General features: G+C 41.9%; 1 protein-coding gene across 2 annotated transcripts; it reads left to right on the top strand.

Moving 5' to 3' along the window:
* Positions 1 to 3,434: 3,434 nt before the first annotated feature.
* LOC129843075 (zinc finger protein ZFP2-like) lies at positions 3,435 to 25,673 on the top strand. 2 transcript variants are annotated; one of them, XM_055911830.1, is made up of 4 exons: positions 3,435 to 3,928; positions 4,374 to 4,471; positions 4,607 to 4,784; positions 24,309 to 25,673. In XM_055911830.1, the coding sequence occupies exons 1-4, from the start codon at positions 3,709 to 3,711 to the stop codon at positions 25,310 to 25,312; spliced, it is 1,500 nt and encodes a 499-aa protein (XP_055767805.1). In that variant the 5' UTR covers positions 3,435 to 3,708; the 3' UTR covers positions 25,313 to 25,673. The 2 variants fall into 2 exon arrangements, with proteins under 2 accessions (XP_055767805.1, XP_055767804.1); XM_055911829.1 differs by having other exon boundaries at positions 24,306 to 25,673.
* The last annotated feature ends 1,971 nt before the right edge of the window (positions 25,674 to 27,644 follow it).

Below are 27,644 nucleotides of genomic sequence, written 5' to 3'. Positions count from 1 at the left end.
TGGTTGTCCTTCTGGAAGGTTCTCCCATCTCCACAGAGGAGCTCTGTCAGAGTGACCATTGGGTTCTTGGTCACCTCCCTGACCAAGGCCCTTCTCCCCCGATTGTTCAGTTTGGCCGGGCAGCCAGCAGGTAGGAAGGGTCTTGGTGGTTTCAAACTTCTTCCTTTAAAGATGATGGGGACCTTCAATGCTGCAGAAATGTTTTGGTACACTTCCCCAGATCTATGCCGTGACACAATCCTGTCTCGAAAGGAGTATATCACATCAAATACAGGCTACTTAAAGTTCATGAGAGAACACACATATGCTCGTACACTTGTCTCATTTTTACAAAAATAGAATTGTGCTTTTGGTCATGCAATATTTCCTTTATATATATATACACTGATCATACCAAATATTTGGAGAGAAATAAACGTCCTAATATGGACTAGGAACCTCCTCCTTTTCCCTTAGAAGAGCCTCAATTTGTCGGGGCATGAACTCTTCAAAGTGTCCAAAGCCTTCCACAGGGATGCTGGCACATGTTGACTCCAATGCTTCCCACAATTGTGTCATGTTGGCTGGATGTCATTGGAAGGCTCTTCAGAGAAGGATGGTCTTCCCCTTCCTCCTCTGAGGAGCCTCCACTGCACCCAAAGGACATCGAGCAAACATGACATAATTGTGGGATGGGATTTTCAGTGAGTTTCAGAAGAAAATAAATTGGTAAAACATAAAAAAATTATCATTTTTTTATAAAACTATACTAAATATAATCACATCACCAAAATAATTGAATAAAACAATAATCGAATAAAACATACTATTTTGTGTCCTCCTCTGGGTACATTGACTTCAATACAAAACCTAGGAGGCTCATGGTTCTCAAGGCTTCCATAGACTTAAACAGTAATTATGACAACTTCCGGAGGACATCCTCCAACCTATCAGAGCTCTTTCAGCATGAACCTTCTCCGCTGTGCAATATGGTTTCCGAGCTGGTCATGGGTGCACCTCAACCCCGCTCAAGGTACTAAACGATATCATAACCGCCATCGAGAAGAGACAATACTGTGCAGCTGTATTCATGGGTTGGCACCCCCCATTGGGATGTGCCATGGCGAAGATCTTTGTGGGCTATACTCGGCCTTGTCTCAGGATGGTAAGTTGGTGGTTGAAGATATCACTCTCGTGGTGTGGGGGCTGTGCTTTGGCAAAGTGGGTGGGGTTATATCCTGCCTGTTTGGCCCTGTCCGGGGGTATCATCGGATGGGGCCACGGTGTCTCCTGACCCCTCCTGTCTCAGCCTCCAGTATTTATGCTGCAGTAGTTTATGTGTCGGGGGGCTGGGGTCAGTCTGTTATATCTGGAGTATTTCTCCTGTCTTATCCGGTGTCCTGTGTGAATTTAAGTATGCTCTCTCTTTCTCTCTTTCTTTCTTTCTCTCTCTCGGAGGACCTGAGCCCTAGAACCATGCCTCAGGACTACCTGGCATGATGACTCCTTACTGTCCCCAATCCAGCTGGCCATGCTGCTGCTCCAGTTTCAACTGTTCTGCCTGCGGCTATGGAATCCTGACTTGTTCACCGGAGGTGCTACCTGTCCCAAACCTGCTGTTTTCAACTCTCTAGAGACAAATGTTTCTTAAACAGAAAAAAACGGGATAAACATACCTGAATTTGTCAAATAAAATCAAACTTTATTTGTCTAATGCGCCGAATACAACAAGTGTAGACCTTACAGTGAATTGCTTACAAGCCCTTAACTAACAGTACAGTTCAGGAAGAGTTAAGAAAATGAGCAAATGACCAAAGTAAAAAATTATAAAACGTAACACAATAAAATAACAATAACAAGGCTATATACAGGGGGTACTGGTACCGAGTCAATGTGCGGGGGTACAGGTTAGTCGAGGTAATTTGTACATGTAGGTCGGGGTGAAGTGACATTTCATAGATAATAAACAGCAAGTAGCAGCAGTGTACAAAACAAATGAAGGGTCAATGTAAATAGTCCAGGTGGCCATTTGATTAATTGTTCAGCAGTCTTATGGCTTGGGGGTAGAAGCTGTTAAGGAGCCTTTTGGTTCTAGACTTGGTGCTCCGGTACCGCTTGACGTGCGGGAGCAGAGAGAACAGTCTATGACTTGGGTGACTGACAATTTTTGGGTCTTTCTTTATAATTGTCCTGGATGGCAGGAAGCTTGGCCCCAGTGATGTTCACTACCCTCTGTAGTGCATTACGGTCAGATGCCGAGCAGTTGCCATACCAGGCGGTGATGCAACCGGTCAGGATGCTCTCGATGGTGCAGCTGTAGAACTTTTTGAGGATCTGGGGACCCATGCCAAATCTTTTCAGTCTCCCGAGGTGGAAAACTTGTTGTCGTGCCCTCTTCACGACTGTCTTGGTGTGTTTGGACCATGATAATTAGTTGGTGATGTCTTCACGACTGTCTGTTCATTTGTCACTGTCTGTCACCTAAGAAACGTATCTCGACCTGTGTGACCCTACATTGTAAACTTTCATTCATAGGCAGGTTGTAGCAATCTCATGATGGGTATAGGGAAAATTCTAGTATCATGTAGTAGCCGAAACCTATTGCTTGTTACATTGATCAGGGTGAATGGAATATGAATGACAGTCATCTAATATGCTGTAATAGAATTAAGGCCATGCTCATGAAAAAACAAATCGTTCTGCCTCATCTTAAACACCACTGTTTGGGTGTTGGATGATTCTTTGTACACATGTGAAATTGTTGAGCTGGAAAACCCCAGTAGCGTTGCAGTTCTTGACACAAACCGGCGCCTGGGACCTACTACCCTACCCTGTTCAAAGGCTCTTAAATATTTTGTCTTCCCCATTCACCCTCTGAATGGCACACATACACAATCCATGTCTCATTTGTCTCAAGGCCTAAAATGCCTTTTTTAACTTGTCTCCTCCCCTTCATCTACACTGATTGAAGGGGATTTAACTAGTGACAACTAGGGATCATAGTTTCCAGCCCCAGCTAACACACCTGACTCCAATAATCACCTAATCATAATCTTCAGTTTAGAATGCAGTTTGATTAAGCAGCTGTGTTTGCTAAAGAGGGAGAAAAGGTGTGACATCAATCAGGCCCCGAGGACTGGAGTTGCCCACCCCTGGTTTACAGGATGATTGGTATCTTAAAGAGCGTAGCTTTAATGGAATAGTAACGTCACATCTATATAAAAACGAATGTGAAAAATGAACGGAGCAAATGTTTATTAAAACACTACCTATTCATAGAAGTATGTATTCATCATTTACAATATATCAGCTTATTGTTAAATTATTATGACGTTTTTTCCAATACAGAAAGTGTAGTAACAATTGTTTCCAAACTGCGTTACCCACTCCAGCCAGCAGACGGGGATATGCGTCTTTCAGGTGTTGATTCTTGCGTGACGTATAATGGACTGGACCAGACGCTTCTTCAGGAACAACAACGCGGCTACTCAACAATAACACGGCTACTCTTTCAACCACTTCGGTAGCTTGCTAGCCAACATTAAACTGAAAGATTGACGCTTTAGACCATGTTAATGTACATTAGCTAATCTCAGTGTTGTTAACGCAGTTCAGTTGACGTATCAACTGGTTAACTTTAACCTAATTTGCTTGTTCAATTTGCAAAGTTGTTAAACATTGATACTGAGCCTAGCACTAGGCTAGTCGCTAATTCTAACATCCCAGACCATGAGCTCACTCAACTACTTATCCCCTGTTAAAGAAGAGGTCTGCTGTGTGCAGAAAGAAGCTCTGAGGCTGAACATTGTCGTGAAAGAAGAAGAGGATGTTATAGAGGAAACAGAGGAAGAACCTTTTAGAGAGGAAGATGATGCTATCTCAGTAGAGGTGAAGAAGGAAGACGTTTTGAGAGTGAAAGAGGAGGAGACAGAATATCAGATTAACACCAGTGAGTACTGTCTTAAAAACAGAGTCACACACTATGCCGTTAGTTTAACTAATGTGGGGATTTTAAGGGGCATTCTACTGAAGTTCTTCACTTGAATATGTTGTTCAGTACTGTAGGAATTGTTAAAGGGGCCATCTGCCTTTGTTAGTTTTTATCTGCCATTGGTACATATATTTTGTGGACTTTCAAAATAGATTTATTAAATTATCCATGTGTTCTACATTAAAGTGCATCATCTAGTATAACAGGCTTTTAAAATGCAATGTTGGAGCATAATTTATACTTAAAATATCAAAGGTATGCGAAAGGGGCCCATTCAGTGGAACGACCCTTTAAGATTTGCATTTTAGACCCTGTTTAGAGAGATTAATGCCTCTTGTAAGACCCTATGATTATAATAGACGGTCGTAAGTTCACTATCTGTTTGATGTTCTCATTCACACAGGAGAGAGACATGACTATTGTGGATCCTCTGGGGAGCCTCAACAACATCCTGATGCTGACGAGTCAGAGAAGAGTCTCTCCAGAACAGAACACCAGATGGTACAGCTTGGTCTGGTCTAACATACAGCTTGCTCTATCAGGGTCTGGGCTGGGTTTCTGTAAACCACTTCATGACAGCGATGACATAAGCATTCATAATGATATGTGTCTGTGTCCCCTCTTTATGGTTACCAGGACAACGCTAGCCCTTTCACCCTCCCGGAGTCCCCGTGTCATGCCTCTCCCGGTAGCACCTTACTGCTGGATATGAAGAGGTTGTCTGTGCTGCTGATGGACTGCAGGAAAACATCGGGGCTGAGTGGAACTGTGAGAGGAGAAGAAGAGAAGAAAGGATCAGATTTGACTCATCAAAGTAAGTGCTGTAGTTTAGTTTGAACAAATACAATAGATCTGCCCACTGGTATCTGTTACCAGGACAACCAGCAGAGTTCTGTTAGTTGACAGGAAGATAGACTGGTTTATGTTACCAGGACAACCAGCAGAGTTCTGTTAGTTGACATGAAGATAGACTGGTTTATGTTACCAGGACAACCAGCAGAGTTCTGTTAGTTGACATGAAGATAGACTGGTTTATGTTACCAGGACAACCAGCAGAGTTCTGTTAGTTGACAGGAAGATAGACTGGTGGATATGGATGTTATGAATATAACACTGAAAAAGGATTCTGCCAATGAAAAGAGAGAAACCAATAGACCATATAAAACCTTGATGAAAGTTGGCTTTAGAGAGAAAGTTTCAAGATGATCTGATGTAAGGTGCTTTTTACAAAACCTTTTCCTTAAAACATGATGGATGTTACATTGCCTGTCCCAGTCAACCCCCCCTTTCTTTAGAAGACTCTAGAACACACAAACTAAACTCCAGACACTTAAATGTGGTCTGTATTGCTTCATTAACATCTGATCTACACAACTTGTTAAACGGGCCAATATATTTTTTAAAACAAGCTCCTTTTTTTGTCTTGACCTCCATCTTTGTAATGGACAAAGTTAATTTCATTTCCTACTTTAACAGGTCAAATAAATCCTGAACTCCAACATATTGACCTTACAGAAGATGGTTTCATTTGGAAATGACTAACTTTATTAATAAAATGTGTAACTGATGCTAACAGTTGAAATTCCTCCACTGTCCCTGTCCCCATACCAGGCTCAAACCAGTGATCCTCTGCTTCTCAACACACGTGACCGCTCTCCTTGAGAATAAACTTTATTCAGAGTTCTAGAGCCACACACTCACTATAGCACAATAATTACTATAGCACAGTGTATTTAACAGATGGTGAGATCAGAAACAAATCAGCCCCTTTGTTGCTCTGTTTCAGAGCTACTCTGCCTTCTGACGAAGGAAAACCTTTTCAACTATAAATGTATATTTGGCTGCCATTTAGGCTGCAACAACTATACAGTGGAACACCCCCTGATCTGTTGTTTTATGAAGGGTCACCTACGCCCAGTACCCAAACAGCTAGTCCCATCCTGGGATTTTTATGTTTTGCTTGAGACCATTTCTGCTGTTGGAGCCGCTGGAAAGAATAGAAAATAGATTTATATTGTTTAAAACTGCTTTACTTCAGCCATTATATCCGTATAATGAGTTACACCCCCATATCTTCATGAGATTCTATAGTAGCAAGGATCTGACACCTCCGGAGGGCTTGATGGCTCAATCCACCAGAGGTATGGCTACAACATAGGCATTGTTCAAAGGCATCTCTGTTCAAGAGATCTGTAATGCAGCATGTTGTGGTGATGTACCTTCATGAGGTTCTACTGACTGGACATCACTACACATACGGTGAGTAGAGTGGGGACCTCTGAGGGATGATCCTGTCTAGACTTGGCATCAGAGAGTATATGAGCTCTGTGGTAGTTGACTATATCCCCAAAGTGAGAGACTAACGAGTCACTGAAATAGAACTGAAGGTTCCCTAACAGAACCCTGATTCTATGATATTCACCAGGTTACCTAACAGAACCCTGATTCAATGATATTCACCAGGTTACCTAACAGAACCCTGATTCTATGATATTCACCAGGTTACCTAACAGAACCCTGATTCTATGATATTCACCAGGTTCCCTAACAGAACCCTGATTCTATGATATTCACCAGGTTACCTAACAGAACCCTGATTCTATGATATTCACCAGGTTACCTAACAGAACCCTGATTCTATGATATTCACCAGGTTACCTAACAGAACCCTGATTCTATGATATTCACCAGGTTACCTAACAGAACCCTGATTCTATGATATTCACCAGGTTACCTAACAGAACCCTGATTCTATGATATTCACCAGGTTACCTAACAGAACCCTGATTCTATGATATTCACCAGGTTACCTAACAGAACCCTGATTCTATGATATTCACCAGGTTACCTAACAGAACCCTGATTCTATGATATTCACCAGGTTACCTAACAGAACCCTGATTCTATGATATTCACCAGGTTACCTAACAGAACCCTAAATCTATGATATTCACCAGGTTACCTAACAGAACCCTGATTCTATGATATTCACCAGGTTACCTAACAGAACCCTGATTCTATGATATTCACCAGGTTACCTAACAGAACCCTGATTCTATGATATTCACCAGGTTACCTTTCACACATGGAAGACAGGAGCGACTATGTCCCTGATACAGGAAGTGGTCTGCTATTGGCCGTTGCTATCGGAGAGTACAGTGCCTCCTGAAAGTATTCAGACCCCTTGACTTTTTCCACATTTTGTTACATTACAGCCTTTTTCTAAAAACATAATACCCCATACTGACAAAGCAAAAACATTTTTGTTTGATAATTTTGCTAATTTATCAAAAAATACAAAACTGAAATATTACATTTACTTAAGTATTCAGACCCTATACTCAGAACTCTGTTCAAGCAGCAGGTTCTGCTCTGGAGCAGGTTTTCATCAAAGATCTCTCTTAACCTGTTTGTGACTGCCCCCCCTTTCCTCAATTTCCACCTGAAAACATACCCTAATCTAACTGCTTGTAGCTCAGGCCTAGAAGGAAGGATATGCATATTCTTGGTATCATTTGAAAGGAAACATTCTGGAGTTTGTGTAAATGTGAATTGAATGTAGGAGAATATAACACAATAGATCTGGTAGAAGAAAATACAAGGAAATCAACAGACGTTTTTTGTTCTTTTACTGTTGTTGCATCTTTAAAAATCAACAAGAAAGGCCAAACATTCAGTTATGATACTGGGGATCATTTCAAATCCGAACATAAGTAGGCAACAGTATTTGACCAAAGTTTCAGATGGATACCTTCAGGAATGAGTAAGGTACATGCCATTGAGCATGAAGTCAACCAGGTCTCCCTCACAAGTTTCCCAAATGTACCCAAGTGGCCGAATTGGTACAATGATACAAATAACTATATACAAAATACAAAACAATTATTGTAACATACCCCAAAATATATATATTTGAAAAATTCAAGAAGAAAAAAAGAATATTAAAAATAAATAAAAATTAACAACGGTAACTATTTACACTTCAAATGTTCAATCATGTGAAGACTCTCAGTCCTCTACACAATGTTGCGCTCCTGATGCCATATCCCATAGCAGTCTCTCTCTGGTGTGAAACAGAGGGTCACAGCACAGGTGTTGCAGGTGACAGGGGACTTCTTATGGCACAGGGCACAACGAAGCCGCCCTACTGAGCCTTTTTTTCCCTGAGGCACATCCCTGCCTGCAATGATGAATTTCAGCATGTGCGTACCGCTGGTTGGAGCAGAAGGGACAGAGGTAGAGGGGACAGAAGGTGCTACAGTGTTCTTGCTGTAGTTAGCAAGCTCCTGGATGAGCTGCTCCCTAAAGGCTAGCTGTGAGATGGGGGGCTGTCCACAGTTCTTGGCCATTTCCTTCTGGAGGATGAAGGAATTCACCACAGCAATGTCAATAAAATGATAGAACAGCGTTTTGTACCATTTCATGGTTTTGTGAAGGACATTATAATATCCTATCAGCGCATCCGATAGGTCTACACCCCCCATGCTCTTGTTGTAATCCCTCACAGCATCTGGAATGGGGACATTTCTGGCAGTCCAAGCGCATGTAGGACCTTTCAAACGTCGAACAACGTGATCCCCACCGAAGGACTTGTGAATAGTGGAGCACATGACTACCTCTCGAGTGTCCATCCACTTCACAAAGAGCAGCCCATCTTCACGGATCCATCTCATGGTACCCCGCTCAGCCCGCTTAGGCATGTCGTTCACCCTGGTTTTTGGAAAGCCCACTCTGTTGGTCCGAATGGTGCCACAGGCCCACATCTCCAGCTTCCTCAGGTTTGTGAACAGGGTAGGGCTTGTGTAGAAGTTGTCTACAAATAGTTTGTAGCCCTTCCCCAGCAGCTGGAAATCTAATAACTGCATCACAGAGTCATAACTGAGTCCCTTACCGCTCGCACAAGTGTTCTTCCCCTCATAAACAAAAAAATTGCACGTGTATGCACACGCAGAATCGGCCAAAACAAACAGCTTGTAACCCCATTTTGTCGGTTTGTTGCGCATGTACTGTTTTAGGCCAATTCTGGCCTTTGAGGCTACCATTCTCTCATCTATGGAAAGGTTCTGGGCGGGCTGAAAATTATTCTTGCAGGCCTCAACGATATCGTGGTAGAGAGGTTTGATCTTGCAGAGCTTATCAAACCCTGCCGTGCCTCGTTTCGTCTCGTTGTCCTTATCAACTTCTGGGTCACTGATGTGAAGCGCCCATGAAATTGTCAGAAACCTTTTCCTAGACATGACCGTTGAGGGGAAAGGCAGTTGATAGAGTGGTGCAGTTTTCCAGTAGTGTTTGAGGGTTTTCAACTTCACCAGCCCCATGTAGATGACCATAGACAGGTAGCAAAACAGATCTGAAATGGAAATGTCCTTCCATGTCTCTGTCTTGCCTTCCTGCTTCTTAGCCCCATATTTATTAGTGTTCATCACCAGGGTATCAACAACTGCCGAGGTGAAAAACAACTGGAAAAGTTGCATGGGGGTGTATTTGGAAGTCAGGTCCAATTGAGGGCCTACTGGGCGTTTTGGGCGGAAAAGTGGAGATGGTGGGGCCACATCTTCCTCTAGAACAGACCCCTCCTGGATGGACCAGCTTCAGTGGGGGATTTGCACCTTGGCTCCCAATCAGAATCGCTGGGACTGTGAAATAAAGACACAGACACATATTATATATACAAATAGTGCCTATGGTGAGGTTGTCCATTCCATTTTAGATAGAAAATACATGTAAACAATTAGGTAATAATTATACAGACACACAGACATACACCCACAATGTAGAGCAATATGTACTTTCTACATTTCAATATACTTGTGTACTTTATATTTCATGTCCTAGTCATATTTTTATATAAGGCAAATAAAATACAAATATCTCAAACAACTCAAATGAATTATATTTGATATTACTAATTTCAAACAACGTTACTCACCGATCCAAAACTGCGTCTTCCCCGTAGAGGAACATCTCCTCAAATTCAGAATCAAAAGATTGATTAGACTCACTAGATTCATTATGGTGTTCACTATCTCTATCAATTTCCTCAATTATATCGTTTAAGTCCGTGTACTTTGTCTTCGTCTTTGCTTTGACTGATTTATTTGCCATTATTATGTCTTGAACATGCTCTAAAATAAACTGTTGCGGTGCGTAAACGGCGTGTCTGTTTCTTGTAGAATTTTCAATGGCGAATGGCTGTGTGTACGCACGAGTTTAGGACAAAGGATATTCTTCCCGGGTCGAACCATTACATGTTCCCATTTACCTCAGTTCATTGGCTATCTATCCAACTAGATTTCAAGAAGATCAGTGGTCATTGGTCCGAAATACAGTCAATCAACGAAGGACAGGCCACCTGATTTGCGCGTAATGAGGTCGTTGTTTGGTGTGTTCAAATCAATTTTTTTCGGTCAATATGTCCCGGGAAAAGAACCATGAAGTTTGGTTGTTTTACTAACAAACAGAGGATTGTAATGAAACCGAACTTGACTTGATAAACGTCCCTTTAGAGTGAGGAATTACAATGAATGTTACGTCCAAAGTTGAAGGACGCTGAATTTTCCACAAAATGTTTCGTGTTAGGCTATAAAAATGGATTATATCGAACAAAACGCCACTTGATTGTTTCGTCGTGACCTTTAGGATTGCCAAAAGAAGAAAATTACCTAAGGTAATTGATGATTTTTATTGCTATTTCTGACTTTCGTGACTAATGTACTTTGCTGTAACTGCACCTGTGTTGTTTACTGTTGTTTACTGATCGATAATCGCTTTTGCAGTGAAGCTTTTCGAAATCAGACATATTGGCTAGATTAACAAGAGGTATAGCTTTGATTTGGTGTATAACACTTCTGATTTAATTGAAGCTAAATATGTATAAATATGTCATTTCACCAATTTTTTATTTTTTTTGTGAAACGTTCCGCTAGCGGAACCCCGGGGCTAGACAGGTTAAAGGAGGACTGTAGCATCTAATGATGAAACATTATGGAGTCTTAAAGGAGGACTGGGATGGGAAAGGAAAGGGGATATCTAGTCAGTCACAACTGAATCCATTCACCCTAAATGTGTCTTCCGCATTGAACCCAACCCCTCTGAATCAGAGTGGTGCGGGGGCTGCCTTAATCGACGTCCACGTTATCGGCGCCCGGGAAGCAGTTGTTGGGGGTTAACTGCCTTGCTCAAGGGTAGAACGGCAGCTTTTTTCTACCTTGCGGGCGTTCGGATTCGAACCAGCGACTTCTTGGTTAATGGCCCAACATTCTTAATCTCTAGTCTAGTCACAAATGTTCCAACTTCAATATATTATTTCTCAATGATGCTTTAAAACCTCTCTAGGGGGTGTGGGACGCTATCGTCCCACCTGGCCAACATCCAGTGAAATTACAGAGCGCCAAATTCCAAAACAGAAATACTCATTATAAAAATTCATGAAACATACAAGTGTTATACATCGGTTTAAAGATTAAGTTCTTGTTCATCCAGCCACGGTGTCAGATTTCAAAAAAGACTTTACGGCGAAAGCAAACCATGCGATTATCTGAGAACAGCGCCCAGCAGACAAATCATAACAAACAGTAACCGGCCATGTAGACGAGTAACATAAGTCAGAAATAGCGATTAAAATTAATCACTTACCTTTGATGATCTTCATATGATTACAGTCACAAAACTCCCAGTTACCCAATAAATGTTTGTTTTGTTCGATCAAGTCCCTCTTCATATCCAAAAACCTCTGTTTGTTAGCGCGTTTTGTTCAGTAAAACACTGTCTCAAACAACATCCGGTGAAATTTCAGAGCTTGAAACTCAACAAAACAGAAATTCTCATAATCTACATACATGAAAGACACAAATGTTATACACCAGCTTAAAGATAAACTTCTTGTTAATCCAACCACTGTGTCAGATTTCAAAAAGGCTTTCCGTCGAAAGCAAACCATGCGATTATCTGAGAACAGCGCCCAGCAGACAAATCATTACAAACAGTTAGCAGCCAAGAAGAAGAGTAACAAAAGCCAGAAATAGCGTTAAAATGTATCACTTACCTTTGATCTTCATATGGTTGCACTCCGAAGACTCCATGTTACACAATAAATGTTTGTTTTGTTCGATAAAGTCACTCTTTATGTCCAAAAACCTCAGTTTTCTTGGTGCGTTTTGTTCAGTAATACATTGGAACAAAGCGCGGTCACAGCAGTCAAAAAATCTGAAAAGTACCATAAAATTTCGTAGAAACATGTCAAACAGTGTTTATAATCCAGCCTCATTGTTGTTTTTGTCATAAATAATCGATCATATTTCAACCGGACAAAAGCTTCGTCAATAGAAGAGGAGAAACAAGAAATGCGCCCTTCCGATCATGCGCTGGGCTCATGGCTGGAAATTTCCACTGTACACTCATTGAACGTGCTGTTTCTCCCTCATTTTTCAGAGTAAAAGCCTGAAACGATGCCTAAAGACTGGCCACATGTTGAGGAAGCAATAGAGATAGTGACCTGCGTCATAAGTCTTTGTATGGTGGATAGGCTTTCAATGGAAAAACAGGCATTTCAAAATAAAAGCATTTCCTGGATGGATTTTCCTCAGGTTCTCACCTGCCATTTCAGTTCTGTTATACTCACAGACATTTTTTTAACAGTTTTAGAAACTTTGGAGTGGTTTCTATCCAAATCTACTAATTTGCATACCCTAGCTTCTGGGCCTGAGTAGCAGGCAGATTACTTTGGGCACGCTTTTCATCCAAAATCCCGAATGCTGCCCCCTACCCTAGTGAGGTTAAAGGAGAAGTTTACCCAAAATCCAGAAACTCTGAAGTGATTCCATACATTGAAACTAGTCCAGTGGAGTTTTCTCTCTCCCTGTAGTGCTGTACTGAAACAGCTGCAAAACGTGACTTGTGACGTTGCTGGATGCGGGCCTCACTCTGCTGCTTTGCCAGTTTGTTATTGTATTACAGCTATGGCCTTTGGTTTTCACCTGGAATTGTTTATTTATGTTTGAGAAAAAAACACTTTGTATTGATATAAATGTATATAAATATGATGTCATAGTGAATTCATGACATGTGACTGAACAAGCCTTTTCGTACTTCATAACATGGCTACATACAGTGCCTCCGGAAAGTATTCAGACACCTTGACTTTTCCATATTTTGTTACGTTACAGCCTGATTCAATCTACACACAAATACCCCTTAAACCTGTCTAGGACATGCGTTCCGCTGGCAGAACCCCTCGACAACATTCCGCTGAAAGGCAGCGCGGGTAATTCAAAAATATTTTTTTGAAATATGTAACTTTCACACATTAACAAGTCCAATACAGCAAATGAAAGATAAACATCTTATTAATCTACCCATCGTGTCCGATTTCAAAAATGCTTTACAGCGAAAGCACAGCATATGATTATGTTAGATCACCACCAAGTCAAAAAAAACACAGACATTTTTCCAGCCAAAGATAGGAGTCACAAAAAGCAGAAATAGAGATAAAATTAATCACTAACCTCTGATGATCTTCATCAGATGACACTCATAGGACATAATGTTACGCAATACATGTATGTTTTGTTCGATAATGTGCATATTTATATCCAAAAATCTCAGTTTACATTGGCACCATGTTCAGAAATGCCTCCAAAATATCCAGAGAAATTGCAGAGAGCCACATCATATAAATCAAATCAAGTTTATTTTATATAGCCCTTAGTACATCAGCTAATATCTCAAAGTGCTGTACAGAAACCCAGCCTAAAACCCCAAACAGCAGGCAATGCAGGTGAAGAAGCACGGTGGCTAGGAAAAACTCCCTAGAAAGGCCAAAACCTAGGAAGAAACCTAGAGAGGAACCAGGCTATGAGGGGTGGCCAGTCCTCTTCTGGCTGTGCCGGGTGGAGATTATAACAGAACTATGCCAAGATGTTCAAAATGTTCATAAGTGACAAGCATGGTCAAATAATAATCAGGAATAAATGTCAGTTGGCTTTTCATAGCCGATCATTAAGACTTGAAAACAGCAGGTCTGGGACAGGTGGCGGTTCCATAACCGAAGGCAGAACAGTTGAAACTGGAATAACAGCAAGGCCAGGTGGACTGGGGACAGCAAGGAGTCATCATGCCCAGTAGTCCTGACGTATGGTCCTAGGGCTCAGGTCCTCCGAGAGAGAGAAAGAAAGAGAGAACGAGAGAATTAGAGAGAGCATACTTAAATTCACACAGGACACTGGATAAGACAGGAGAAGTACTCCAGGTATAACCAACTGACCCTAGCCCCGGACACATAAACTACTGCAGCATAAATACTGGAGGCTGAGACAGGAGGGGTCAGGAGATACTGTGGCCCCATCCGATGATACCCCCGGACAGGGCCAAACAGGAAGGATATAACCCCACCCACTTTGCCAAAGCACAGCCCCCGCACCACTAGAGGGATATCTTCAACCACCAACTTACAACCCAGGGACAAGGCCGAGTATAGCCCACAAAGATCTCCACCACAGCACAAACCAAGGGGGGGCGCCAACCCAGACAGGAAGATCACGTCAGTAACTCAACCCACTCAAGTGACGCACCCCTCCTAGGGACGGCATGAAAGAGCACCAGTAAGCCAGTGACTCAGCCCCTGTAATAGGGTTAGAGGCAGAGAATCCCAGTGGAGAGAGGGGAACCGGCCAGGCAGAGACAGCAAGGGCGGTTCGTTGCTCCAGAGCCTTTCCGTTCACCTTCACACTCCTGGGCCAGATTACACTCAATCATATGACCTACTGAAGAGATAAGTCTTCAGTAAAGACTTAAAGGTTGAGACCGAGTCTGCGTCTCTCACATGGGTAGGCAGACCGTTCCATAAAAATGGAGATCTATAGGAGAAAGCCCTGCCTCCTGCTGTTTGCTTAGAAATTCTAGGGACAATTAGGAGGCCTGCGTCTTGTGACCATAGCGTACGTATAGATATGTACGGCAGGACCAACTCGGAAAGATAGGTAGGAGCAAGCCCATGTAACGCTTTATAGGTTAACAGTAAAACCTTGAAATCAGCCTTTGCCTTAACAGGAAGCCAGTGTAGGGAAGCTAGCACTGGAGTAATATGATCAAATTTCTTGGTTCTAGTCAGGATTCTAGCAGCCGTATTTAGCACTATCTGGAGTTTATTTGGTGCTTTATCCGGGTAGCCGGAAAGTAGAGCATTGCAGTAGTCTAGCCTAGAAGTAACAAATGCATGGATTAATTTTTCTGCATCATTTTTGGACAGAAAATGTCTGATTTTTGCAATGTTACGTAGATGGAAAAAAGCTGTCCTTGAAACAGTCTTGATATGTTCGTGAAAAGAGAGATCAGGGTCAAGAGTAACGCCGAGGTCCTTCACAGTTTTATTTGAGACGACTTTACAACCATCAAGATTAATTGTCAGATTTAACAGAAGATCTCTTTGTTTCTTGGGACCTAGAACAAGCATCTCTGTTTTGTCCGAGTTTAAAAGTAGAAAGTTTTCAGCCATCCACTTCCTTATGTCTGAAACACAGGCTTCTAGCGAGGGCAATTTTGGGGCTTCACCATGTTTCATTGAAATGTACAGCTGTGTGTCATCCGCATAGCAGTGAAAGTTAACATTATGTTTTCGAATAACATCCCCAAGGGGTAAAATATATAGTGAAAACAATAGTGGTCCTAAAACGGAACCTTGAGGAACACCGAAATGTACAGTTGATTTGTCAGAGGACAAACCATTCACAGAGACAAACTGATATCTTTCCGACAGGTAAGATCTAAACCAGGCCAGAACTTGTCCGTGTAGACCAATTTGGGTTTCCAGTCTCTCCAAAAGAATGTGGTGATCGATGTTGTCAAAGGCAGCACTAAGGTCTAGTAGCACGAGGACAGATGCAGAGCCTCGGTCTAACGCCATTAAAAGGTAATTTACCACCTTCACAAGTGCAGTCTCAGTGCTAAACCAGACTGAAGCATTTCGTACACATTGTTTGTCTTCAGGAAGGCAGTGAGTTGCTGCGCAACAGCTTTTTTTTAAACTTTTGAGAGGAATGGAAGATTCGATATAGGCCGATAGTTTTTTTTATATTTTCCGGGTCAAGGTTTGGCTTTTTCAAGAGAGGCTTTATTACTGCCACTTTTAGTGAGTTTGGTACACATGCGGTGGATAGAGAGCTGTTTATTATGTTCAACATAGGAGGGCCAAGCACAGGAAGCAGCTCTTTCAGTAGTTTAGTAGAAATAGGATCCAGTATGCAGCTTGAAGGTTTAGAGGCCATGATTATTTTCATCATTGTGTCAAGAGATATAGTACTAAAACACTTAAGTGTCTCTCCCGATCCCAGGCCCTGGCAGAGCTGTGCAGATCCAGGACAGCTAAGCCCTGGAGGAATACGCAGATTCAAAGAGGAGTCCGTAATTTGCTTTCTAATGGTCATTATCTTTTCCTCAAAGAAGTTCATGAATTTATTACTGCTGAAGTGAAAGCCATCCTCTCTTGGGGAATGCTGCTTTTTAGATAGCTTTGCAACAGTATCAAAAATAAATTTTGGATTGTTCTTATTTTCCTCAATTAAGTTGGAAAAGTAGGATGATCGAGCAGCAGTGAGGGCTCTTCGGTACTGCACGGTACTGTCTTTCCAAGCTAGTCGGAAGACTTAAAGTTTGGTGTGGCGCCATTTCCGTTCCAATTTTCTGGAAGCTTGCTTCAAAGCTCGGGTATTTTCTGTATACCAGGGAGCTAGTTTCTTATGACAAATGTTTTTCGTTTTTAGGGGTGCAACTGCATCTAGGGTATTGCGCAAGGTTAAATTGAGTTCCTCAGTTAGGTGGTTAACTGATTTTTGTCCTCTGACGTTCTTGGGTAGGCAGAAGGAGTCTGGAAGGGCATCAAGGAATTTTTGTGTTGTCTGAGAATTTATAGCACGACTTTTGATGCTCCTTGGTTGGGGTCTGAGCAGATTATTTGTTGCGATTGCAAACGTAATAAAATGGTGGTCCGATAGTCCAGGATTATGTGGAAAAACATTAAGATCTACAACATTTATTCCATGGGACAAAACTAGGTCCAGAGTATGACTGTGGCAGTGAGTAGGTCCAGAGACATGTTGGACAAAACCCACTGAGTCGATGATGGCGCCGAAAGACTTTTGGAGTGGGTCTGTGGACTTCTCCACATGAATATTAAAATCACCAAAAATTAGAATATGATCTGCTATGACTACAAGGTCTGATAGGAATTCAGGGAACTCAGAGAGGAATGCTGTATATGGCCCAGGAGGCCTGTAAACAGTAGCTATAAAAAGTGATTGAGTAGGCTGCATAGATTTCATGACTAGAAGCTCAAAAGACGAAAACGTCATTTTCTTTTTTGTAAATTGAAATTTGATATCGTAAATGTTAGCAACACCTCCGCCTTTGCGGGATGCACGGGGGATTCGCGGGATGCACGGGGGATATGGTCATATAACAGAAATACTCTGAAAATCACATTTACACAAGCATCGTTGATCATTTCCAAACTGATTGCAGATTTTCCTGACAAGGTTGCCAGTCTGGCATCCTCAACCATAGTGCCGTTTAGGCACACGCCCCCTATCAGAGGAGGTCGGTATGTGTCTGCTGGTGAATCACCCAAGCCACACAGGAAAACCTCATGTTCGGTTAAGTTCCGAGTTGAACTCACCTTGTCATTTGTCACCAATGGCGAAGTCATAACCAAGTTCACCGGGTTTGTGGCAGATGCTGACGTCGAACCCACGCCGTTGCGCAATGTATGACAGGTAGCCTTGGAAGAATGCGGGGAAGTCAACGGAGTTGGCATACATATTTGTCACCAGATTTGGTTGGTTTTCCAATCCATTAGTGGTACCAAACGGTCAATTAAATCTATCCCAATAAGCATCCGTTCGATGTCGATGGTAATCGCTTTCGAAGTTGAGTTTAAGTAGGAGACACTTGAATAGTGGCGAGGTAGCTTCGGTGAAACCCCTAAGCTTCGTGTCGCAACGTTCCGTTTTCAACCAACGGTTTGTTGGGTCCACTGCCCCTTTTAGTTCATCCAGCAAGGTTTCGGATATGAGTGAAATTGTCAAACCCGAATCTATGAGAGCGTGACAGGTCAAACAGTCCTCCAGGACTGTTCTAAGGTATGGCCTGTTCGAGTTGGGTTTTCTCATCATATCCCCAACATAATGGAGTGGGTTGGGAGTACCGAGCGGTTTGTAATCTGTGTCGATTTCCAAGACGGATAACTCACCTATGTGACCCAGTGGGTCCTCTATCGGAATGTGAGAGGAATCATCTGTTGCAAAGCTGCTTATCTAGAACGAGTGGTCCCTGGACAGGGATTGGAGTGGGGGCGGGGGTATTGGAAATGTTGACGTCCTCTCGAATTGCGTTAGTTTCGGCTGACTTGGTTCCCAACAATTTTACGCCTAGTTATGTTGTCCTCTTTCTCAAATTTCTTACGATGCAGTACATCTCTTATCAGAGTTTCTATATCATTTCGCTTAGGGTTTAGATCATTGTTGAACACTTTGTTGCGCTTGTTACTCTTGTGTCCTGACCCTTTGTGAGGGTTAGGCGCAGGGACATATCGGCCAAGTTGATCTCTACGGGACCTGTTCGATTGGGGACGTTCATCATAGCTATTGCTACTGCAGTGGTTGTCAGTGTGGTGGTTACTTGGTTGCCACCCCCTTTGATCGTCATCTTTTACCGCACCTGTCCCTAATGCTGCACCTTCTAATTGGAGTGATGGTTCCCGCCTAAGCTCGAAAGTCGAGGTGTCCGGGCTCTTAGCCCGGCTTGCTTTTAATGCTTCAAAAGCGGTGCTTACAAGCTCTCAGAGCGTCGAGATTGGCAACCCAATGTGGGCAGTAGGGCCCAAGTAGTTGATGAAGTAGATGTTTGACAGAAACAGTTGTTTGAATGGTAATAGGTCTTCCATTCCCGTTTCAGTGAGCATGCCAAAGTAAGCTGAAAAAAGCAGGTGATAGTAGGTCTGTGGGTGTTCATTTTGAGCTTGTCTGATATTGTTAGCCAACGAGCTGTCGTGTTTGCGAGTCGCAGAACCACTGAATTCTATTTTCAAAACCGTGGCAAGTTTAGCGTAGTCGTGCAGGATTTCGCCACAATTTCTCTGTATATAATGGCCCATAACTTTAACACTAGCAGAGATCCTGGAACTGATATACCCTTACAGTATATTATATTCAACAATATATACAAAAATCAACATTTATATTTTCAATATTAATGTAAGAAATGTTTGAATGAAATCCGAATACTACTCATATTACAGAGCAAGTGGTAAAGATTCATGACACCCATTGTTGATTTGTAGCCTGTAGCATCTAATGATGAAACATTATGGAGTCTTGAAGGAGGACTGTAGCATCTAATGATTATACATTATGGGGTCTTGAAGGAGGACTGTAGCATCTAATGATGAAACATTATGGAGTCTTGAAGGAGGACTGTAGCATCTAATGATGAAACATTATGGAGTCTTGGAGGAGGACTGTAGCATCTAATGATGAAACATTATGGAGTCTTAAAACTTCTTATGGCTAGTGGAACTCCTCGACAACATTCCGCTGAAAAGGCAGAGCGCTAAATTCAAAAATATTTTTTAGAAATATGTAACTTTGATGCATTCACAAGTGCAATACACCAAATTAAAGCTTAACTTCTTGTTAATCTACCCATCGTGTCCGATTTCAAAAAAAGCTTTACAGCGAAAGCACACCATATAATTATGTTGGTCAGAGCCTAGTCACAAAAACACACACAGCCATTTTCCAGCCAAAGAGAGGAGTCACAAAAAGCAGAAATATAGATTAAATTAAATTTATCACTAACCTTTGATGATCTTCATAAAATGGCACTTATAGGACTTCATGTTACACAATACATGTATGTTTTGTTCGATAAAGTTCATATTTATATCCAAAAATCTCAGTTTACATTGCCGCTTTATGGTCAGTGATGTTGAGCATCGAAAACATCCGGCAAATTTTGAGGCACATCAATTTACAGAAATCCTCATAATAAACATGTAAAAGTTGATAAAAGATACAAGTATTATGCACAGAATTATAGATATACTTTTCCTTAATGCAACCGCTGTGTCAGATTTCAAAAAAGCTTTACGGAAAAAGCAAACCATGCAATAATCCGAGTACGGCGCTCAGACACAAGCCATGCAGATACCCGCCATGTTGTTGAGTCAGAAATAGCGTTTTAAATATTCACCTACCTTTGATGATCTTCAGAATGCACTCCCAGGAATCCCAGTTCAACAATAGATGTTTGTTTTGTTCGATAAAGTCCAACATTTATGTCCAAATACCTCCTTTTGTTAGCGCGTTTGGTAAACAATTTCAAGCTCACGAGGCGCGGGCAAGTCCAGGCGAAAGTTCCGATGAAAAGTTCAAAAATGTATGTTACAGTTCGTAGAAACATGTCAAACGATGTATAGAATCAATCTTTAGGCTGTTTTTAACATAAATCTTCAATAATGTTCCAACCAGCGAATTCCTTTGTCTTAAGAATTGCAATGGAACGCAGGTCGCTCTCACGTGTAGGCGCATGACCAGCTCATGCCACTCTGGCAGACCTCTGGTTGAAACAGCTCTCATTCCCCCCTCCTTCACAGTAGAAGCCTCAAACAATGTTCTAAGACTGTTGACATCTCGTGGAAGCCTTAGGATGTGCAATATGACCCCATAGACACTGTACATTCGAAAGGCAATGAGTTGAAAACTACAAACCTCAGATTTCCCACTTCCTGGTTGGATTTTTCTCAGGTTTTCGCCTGCCATATGAGTTCTGTTATACTCACAGACATCATTCAAACAGTTTTAGAAACTTCAGAGTGTTTTCCATCCAATAATACTAATAATATGCATATCTTATCTTCTGAAGATGAGTAGCTGGCAGTTTAATTTGGATATGCTTTTCATCCAAACGTGAAATTGCTGCCCCCTATCCTAGAGAAGTTTTTAACGAATGCACGTGTGTGTGTATACTGAACCAAAATATAAACAACAATTTACAGTTTATATGAGTCAGTGATTGTAAATAAATAAACGAGGCCCTGATCTATGGACTTTACATAACTGGGCAGGGGCACAGCCATTGGTAAGCCCTGGAGTGCATACACCCACCCATTGCGGAGCCAGGCCCAGCCAATCAGAATTAGTTTTTCCCCACAAAAGGGCTTCATTTCAAAGAGAAATACAACTCTGGTGGCTGGTCTCAGACAATGTGGAGGTCCTGGGCTGGCGTCGTTATATGTGGTCTGTGGTTGTGAGGCCAGTTGGATGTACTGCCAAATTCTCTAAAATGACGTTGGAGGCGGCTTCTGGTAGAGATTTTAACATTCAATTATCTGGTAACAGCTCCAGTGGATATTCCTGCAGTCAGCATGCCAATTGCACGCTCCCTCAAAACTTGAGACATCTGTGGCATTGTGTTGTGTGACAGAACTGCACATTTTAGTGGCCTTTTATTCTCCCCAGCACAAGGTGCACTTGTGTAATGATCATGCTGTTTAATCAGCTTGATATGCCACACCTGTCAGGTGGATGGATTATCTTGGCAAAGAATAAATGTTAACTAACAGGGATGTAAAAAATTCTGCAATCTTTTTTTTCAGCTCATGAAACATCCAACACTTTACATGTTGCGTTTATATTTTTGTTTATTGTAGTTACTCTCAGTTTTAGGAACATCTTCCCAAATACACTGCTCAAAAAAATAAAGGGAACACTTAAACAACACAATGTAACTTCAAGTCAATCACACTTCTGTGAAATCAAACTGTCCACTTAGGAAGCAACACTGATTGACAATAAATTTCACATGCTGTTGTGCAAATGAAATAGACAAAAGGTGGAAATTATAGGCAATTAGTAAGACACCCCCAAAAAAGGAATGGTTCTGCAGGTGGTGACCACACACCACTTCTCAGTTCCTATGCTTCCTGGCTGATGTTTTGGTCACTTTTGAATGCTGGCGGTGCTTTCACTCTAGTGGTAGCATGAGACAGAGTCTACAACCCACACAAGTGGCTCAGGTATTGCAGTTCATCCAGGATGGCACATCAATGCGAACTGTGGCAAAAAGGTTTGTTGTGTCTGTCAGCGTAGTGTCCAGAGCATGGAGGCGCTACCAGGAGACAGGCCAGTACATCAGGAGACGTGGAGGAGGCCGTAGGAGGGCAACAACCCAGCAGCAGGACCGCTACCTCCGCCGTGTCCTTTGTCCAGAATAGTTGTTGTTTTGATCTGGAACGGCAAATATCCCTCTTCATTTAGCATGGGCACTTGCCAAGTGACACGGATTACTCCAACGTCAACAAAGTTAGAAAACGGAACACGGCAAAACTCCCGAAAAAGTTTCAATAATCTGATTAAACTATATTGAAAAAACATACGTTACGAGGATATGGTGACATGTATCAAATCAAATCTAAGACGGAGATGTTCGTCTTTCATAACGACAGCTAAACAGAAGCCATATCAATGTCCTCTTTCGCGCGCTCCAGAAACAGGAAATGGACGGTCACGTCAAACAAAGACCTTTTATTCCACCTCTGACCAAGATAGACAAATTCTTCTCTCACCGCATCTTGACAACCAGGGGAAGGCGTAGGAAGTGTTTGTGACTCCTACGTCACACGCCCATGTATAGGCATGCAGTTGAACAGAGCATAGATTTCTGACATTTCACTTCCTGGTCAGGAAAAATGCTGCAGAAGGATTTCTGTTTCACTGAGAGAAATAATTCAAACGTTTTTAGAAACTAGAGAGTGTTTTCTATCCAATTGTAATAATAATATGCATATTGTACGAGCAAGAATTGAGTACGACGCCGTTTGAAATGGGCACATATTATCTGGCTACTCAATACGCCCCCTGCAGCCATAAGAAGTTTTTAAGGAAGTGTGTACAATTGTGGCCAAAAGTTTTGAGAATGACACAAATATGAATTTTCAGTCTGCTGCCTCAGTTTGTATGATGGCAATTTGCATATACTCCAGAATGTTATGAAGAGTGATCAGATGAATTGTAATTAATTGCAAAGTCCCTCTTTGTCATGCAAATGAACTGAATCCCCCCCAAAACTGGAAGCTTCAAAAGGATGGTGGTGCTTGGAATCATTGTTCTTCCTCTGTCACCCATGGTTACCTGCAAGGAAACACGTGCCGTCATCATTGCTTTGCACAAAAAAGACTTCACAGGCAAGGATATTGCTGCCAGTAAGATTGCACCTAAATCAACCTTTTATCGGAACATCGATAACTTCAAGGAGAGCGGTTCAATTGTTGTGAAGAAGGCTTCAGAGCGGTTTAATTGTTGTGAAGAAGGCTTCAGAGCGGTTTAATTGTTGTGAAGAAGGCTTCAGGGCACCCAAGAAAGTCCAACAAGCGCCAGGACCGTCTCCTAAAGTTGATTCAGCTGCGGGATCGGGGCACCACCAGTACAGAGCTTGCTCAGGAATAGCAGCAGGCAGGTGTGAGTGCATCTGCACACAAACTGATATTCTGCAAAGGGTACAGGGATTGGACTGCTGAGGACTGGGGTAAAGTCATTTTCTCTGATGAATCCCATTTTCGAATGTTTGGGGCATCTGGAAAAAAGCTTGTCTGGAGAAGACAAGGTGAGCGCTTCCATCAGTCCTGTATCTTGCCAACGGTAAAGCATCCTGAGACCATGTGTGGGGTTGCTTTTCAGCCAAGGGTGTGGGCTCACTCACAATGTTGCCTAAGAACACAGCCATGAATAAGGAATGGTACCAGAGGTATTGCAAAAGAAGGGTCAACACTGCAAATAATGACTCTTTGCATCAACTTCATGTCATTGCCAATAAAAGCCTTTGACACTTATGAAATGCTTGTAATTATACTTCAGTATTTCATAGTAACATCTGACAAAAATATCTGAAGACACTGAATCAGCAAACTTTGTGGAAATTAATATTTGTGTCATTCTCAAAACTTTTGGCCACAACTGTAGCTCGCATTCTGTATCATACAGCTATGAAAGTTATATATTTAGAACCACCTGCTCGATTGGAATTAAGCGACGTCTGTGTCTTGAGTGTCCAAGAACGGTTTAGTTTTTTGTGTTCTGACTTGTAAAACAGAATGAATAAAAAAGTAATGTAAACATTATCAGTAATTACCAGGAAACTCCACAACATTTGTTTTAAAATCACACCAAGATTGCTAAAACTGGCCTTAGGTTATTGAGCGATCTGATTAGGATTTACCCTCGTAGCAAGGCCTATTTATCATGTGGAGGTTTCATTCAGGTCTCTTTTTTTAAAAACACACTGTCTTTAGCAGGAGAAAGTCCAGACTCAGAGGATCCAGAGCCAGGGACGTCCAAACCAACAAGAAGACACCAGTGTTCCCACTGTGGCAAGTGTTTTAAACAGTTAGGGAACCTGAAAGAACACGAGAGAATACACACAGGTGAGAAGCCTTACCACTGCTCCCAGTGTGGAAAGGGTTTCGGCCAGCCGGCCCATCTGAAACGGCATGAGAGAATACACACAGGGGAGAAGCCTTACCACTGCTCCCAGTGCGGAAAGAGTTGTAACGATTTAGGGAACCTGAAAAAACACGAGAGAATACACACAGGGGAGAAGCCTTACCACTGCTCCCAGTGCGGAAAGAGTTTTAGCGATTTAGGGAACCTGAAAAAACACCAGAGAATACACACAGGGGAGAAGCCGTACCACTGCTCCCAGTGTGGCAAGTGTTTTAAACAGTTAGGGAATCTGAAAGAACACGAGAGAATACACACAGGGGAGAATTCTTACCACTGCTCCCAGTGTGGCAAGTGTTTTAAACAGTTAGGGAATTTGAATGAACACGAGAGAATACACACAGGGGAGAATTCTTACCACTGCTCGCAGTGTGGAAAGAGTTTTAACCGGTCAGGGAATCTGAAAAAACATGAAAGAATACACACAGGGGAGAAGCCTTACCACTGCTCCCAGTGTGGCAAGTGTTTTAAACAGTTAGGGAATTTGAAATTACACGAGAGAATACACACAGGTGAGAAGCCTTACCACTGCTCCCAGTGTTTAAAAGGTTTCAGCCAGCTGGTGAATCTGAAACGGCATGAGAGAATACACACAGGGGAGAAGCCTTACCACTGCTCCTTGTGTGGAACGAGTTTTAACGATTTAGGGAACCTGAAAAAACATGAGAGAATACACACAGGGCAGAAGCCTTACCACTGCTCTCAGTGTGGAAAGTTTTTCGGCCGGTCAGGGGATCTGAAAAAACATGAGAGAATACACACAGGGAGAAGCCTTACCGCTGCTCCCAATGTGGAATGAGTTTCAACCAGCCGGGGGAGCTGAAATGGCATGAGAGAATACACACAGGGGACTTGCTGTCTTATATTGTTGACTGATAATGATTACCTGTTTTTACCATATGAACTTGAATTGTACAAAGTATACTAAAACATATATTTGTATGTTTTTATTAGAAAACATGAATTGAATATGGAGTTTGAATATAGAGTAGGTCAGATTCCTTCTGTTTTAAATGGTCCTTTTTTAAACTCTGAAACTGTGTGTGTGTTTATCTGTGTGTCATTCCTCCAGCACTGCAGATAATCAAGTGATATTTGGATGTGATGCATTTGTTCCGTTGTTTACATTTGCAATGTTGGCCCACTGATGATTTAATGAAATGAAAATGTTCACAGACTCTGTAATGCAAAATGTTAATTGTATGTGTCCACATATCTGAGTATGTGACTTGTGGTGGATGAATCAGAATTAGTTGGGTAACATAGATAATTAAGATGTCTTATCTGCATAATATGCTGATGTGATATACTTGTTATTAGAATGTATCCCTTCGGACTCTGGTGTTGGCAGTTGCACTTCTTCCCTCAGCTGGGGCTCAGTCACCTGGGGCCCAGAGAGGGGAGAGGTTAGGCTTGTCTTTCCTTTGGCATTGGGGGGAGGTGTATGGCAGTGTCTGGAAGCATTGTATGTCCTCTCTGATGTTGCACTTATCCTGGGATAGTGTATGACCTAGAGCAGGGGTGTCAAACTCATTCCACGGAGGGCCTAGTGTCTGCAGGTTTTTGGTTTTTCCTTTCAATAAAGCCCTAGACAACCAGGTGTGGGGAGTTCCTAACTAATTAGTGATGTTAATTCATCAATCAAGTACAAGGGAGGAGCGAAAACCCGCAGACACTCGGCCCTCCGTGGAATGAGTTTGACACCTGTGACCTAGAGGCTCACTCCCCTCAGTGAGCTTGTCCAGGAGTGGGGTCAATAAGGGGTTTTACTTGAGATGGGAGAATATAGAGTTGACAATTGAGTTATGCCATTGGATGAGTTTGTGTTTTTGTGCTATGAAGTACCAGGAACGAGATTAGAACCTCGTCTTAGGGACCAAACTGAATGATAAATTATAGCGAATGCTATCTGGCTACGGGATACTCCTTTCTCATTATAAAATCTCACTTTGTGAACTGTTCCTAGTATCTGTGGTTTGTTATGTCGACTAGGGGGTGGATCTTTGCTATAAAAGATCTCAGTAGCCATTGTGTTGCCACTCTCAACGGTTCATTAGACATAGTGAATTGTTGAAAGTCATTGCAAAGATCTTATTATTAAAGATGTAGGTTAAGTATAACTCTGATTAGTGTGTGAAGTTTGTCTCTCATTTGGTAATACAGAAATTAACCACCACAGACTAACCTTGTGAAACTGACCTATTATAATCTCCTGTTCTTGGGAGTATCATTCTGCATTTCAAACCAGCTGCACCTGCATCCTTGTATGAATAAAGTCCCTCCCAGGAACAGGAAACTAAAAAGATATGTGCTCATCACCCAATGCTTCAGGAATTCAAACTGTCTACACTGCGCTGTGTAACTCTGTTATTCTCTCTGAGCTCAGAAATAAAGAATATTGGTTTGACTTGGACTCCAGCAGATCCTTATTTTATAATATCCACCACAACTCTCCCACAGATTGCTGTTTATCATTGTCTCAGTGAAGAGTTCTTCGTTTTACTTTCCTGGGGGCATTTACAATTCTCCCACTGGTTGAATAAACGTTGTTTCCACGTCATTTCAACAAAACAAATCCATGTGATGATGTTTGATCAATGTGGGAAACTGATTGGATTTGTAAAAAGCCATGAACATCAGGTATTTTTTATTTTTCACCGAACTGGCAACCCAAATCCAATGACAGGTGAAATTTTGTGTTGATTTCATGTTGAATTCACTTTAGTTGACGACTCAAAGAAATGTAAATAGAAACTAGATGTTGAACTGACGTCTGTGCCCAGTGGGCTGGTTTGAATACGTGGCAGGTGTTGGATCAATATCCACCTTCGTTGGATAAAAGGCTTTGCGTTATGACGTAGTGCACAAGAAGAATAACGTTTGCTGTTAAATTCCGATGTACCGAATGAAAAATACAAGTTAAATTGGTTTCCATCACATTTTCAACTCCACTGATGGTTTTAAAAACTTGTGTGAAATAGGAAACGTGCTTTTGTCCCGTGTTCTGTAGCCTGCAGCTCACATATACAGTGCTGGTAGGCTACCTATATGATGAAATTATTATGAATGAGAGCGATATTATTGTATTTGTCAAATGGCAACCAAGCATCAATCATCATGTCACCAGAATA

This window comes from Salvelinus fontinalis, unplaced genomic scaffold, assembly GCF_029448725.1.
Source record: "Salvelinus fontinalis isolate EN_2023a unplaced genomic scaffold, ASM2944872v1 scaffold_0097, whole genome shotgun sequence".
In the NCBI taxonomy this organism is placed as follows: domain Eukaryota; kingdom Metazoa; phylum Chordata; class Actinopteri; order Salmoniformes; family Salmonidae; genus Salvelinus; species Salvelinus fontinalis.
Note: the sequence above shows the minus strand (reverse complement) of the source record. Positions and strands in the feature narration are given on the sequence as shown.

Excerpts from the sequence above, each read along its gene's own strand:
- LOC129843075 (XM_055911829.1), top strand. The coding sequence starts at position 3,709 with ATGAGCTCACTCAACTACTTATCCCCTGTTAAAGAAGAGGTCTGCTGT. Across the intron at positions 3,929-4,373 it reads AGAATATCAGATTAACACCA|GAGAGAGACATGACTATTGT; the intron begins GTGAGTACTGTC and ends TCATTCACACAG. Across the intron at positions 4,472-4,606 it reads CCAGAACAGAACACCAGATG|GACAACGCTAGCCCTTTCAC; the intron begins GTACAGCTTGGT and ends TATGGTTACCAG.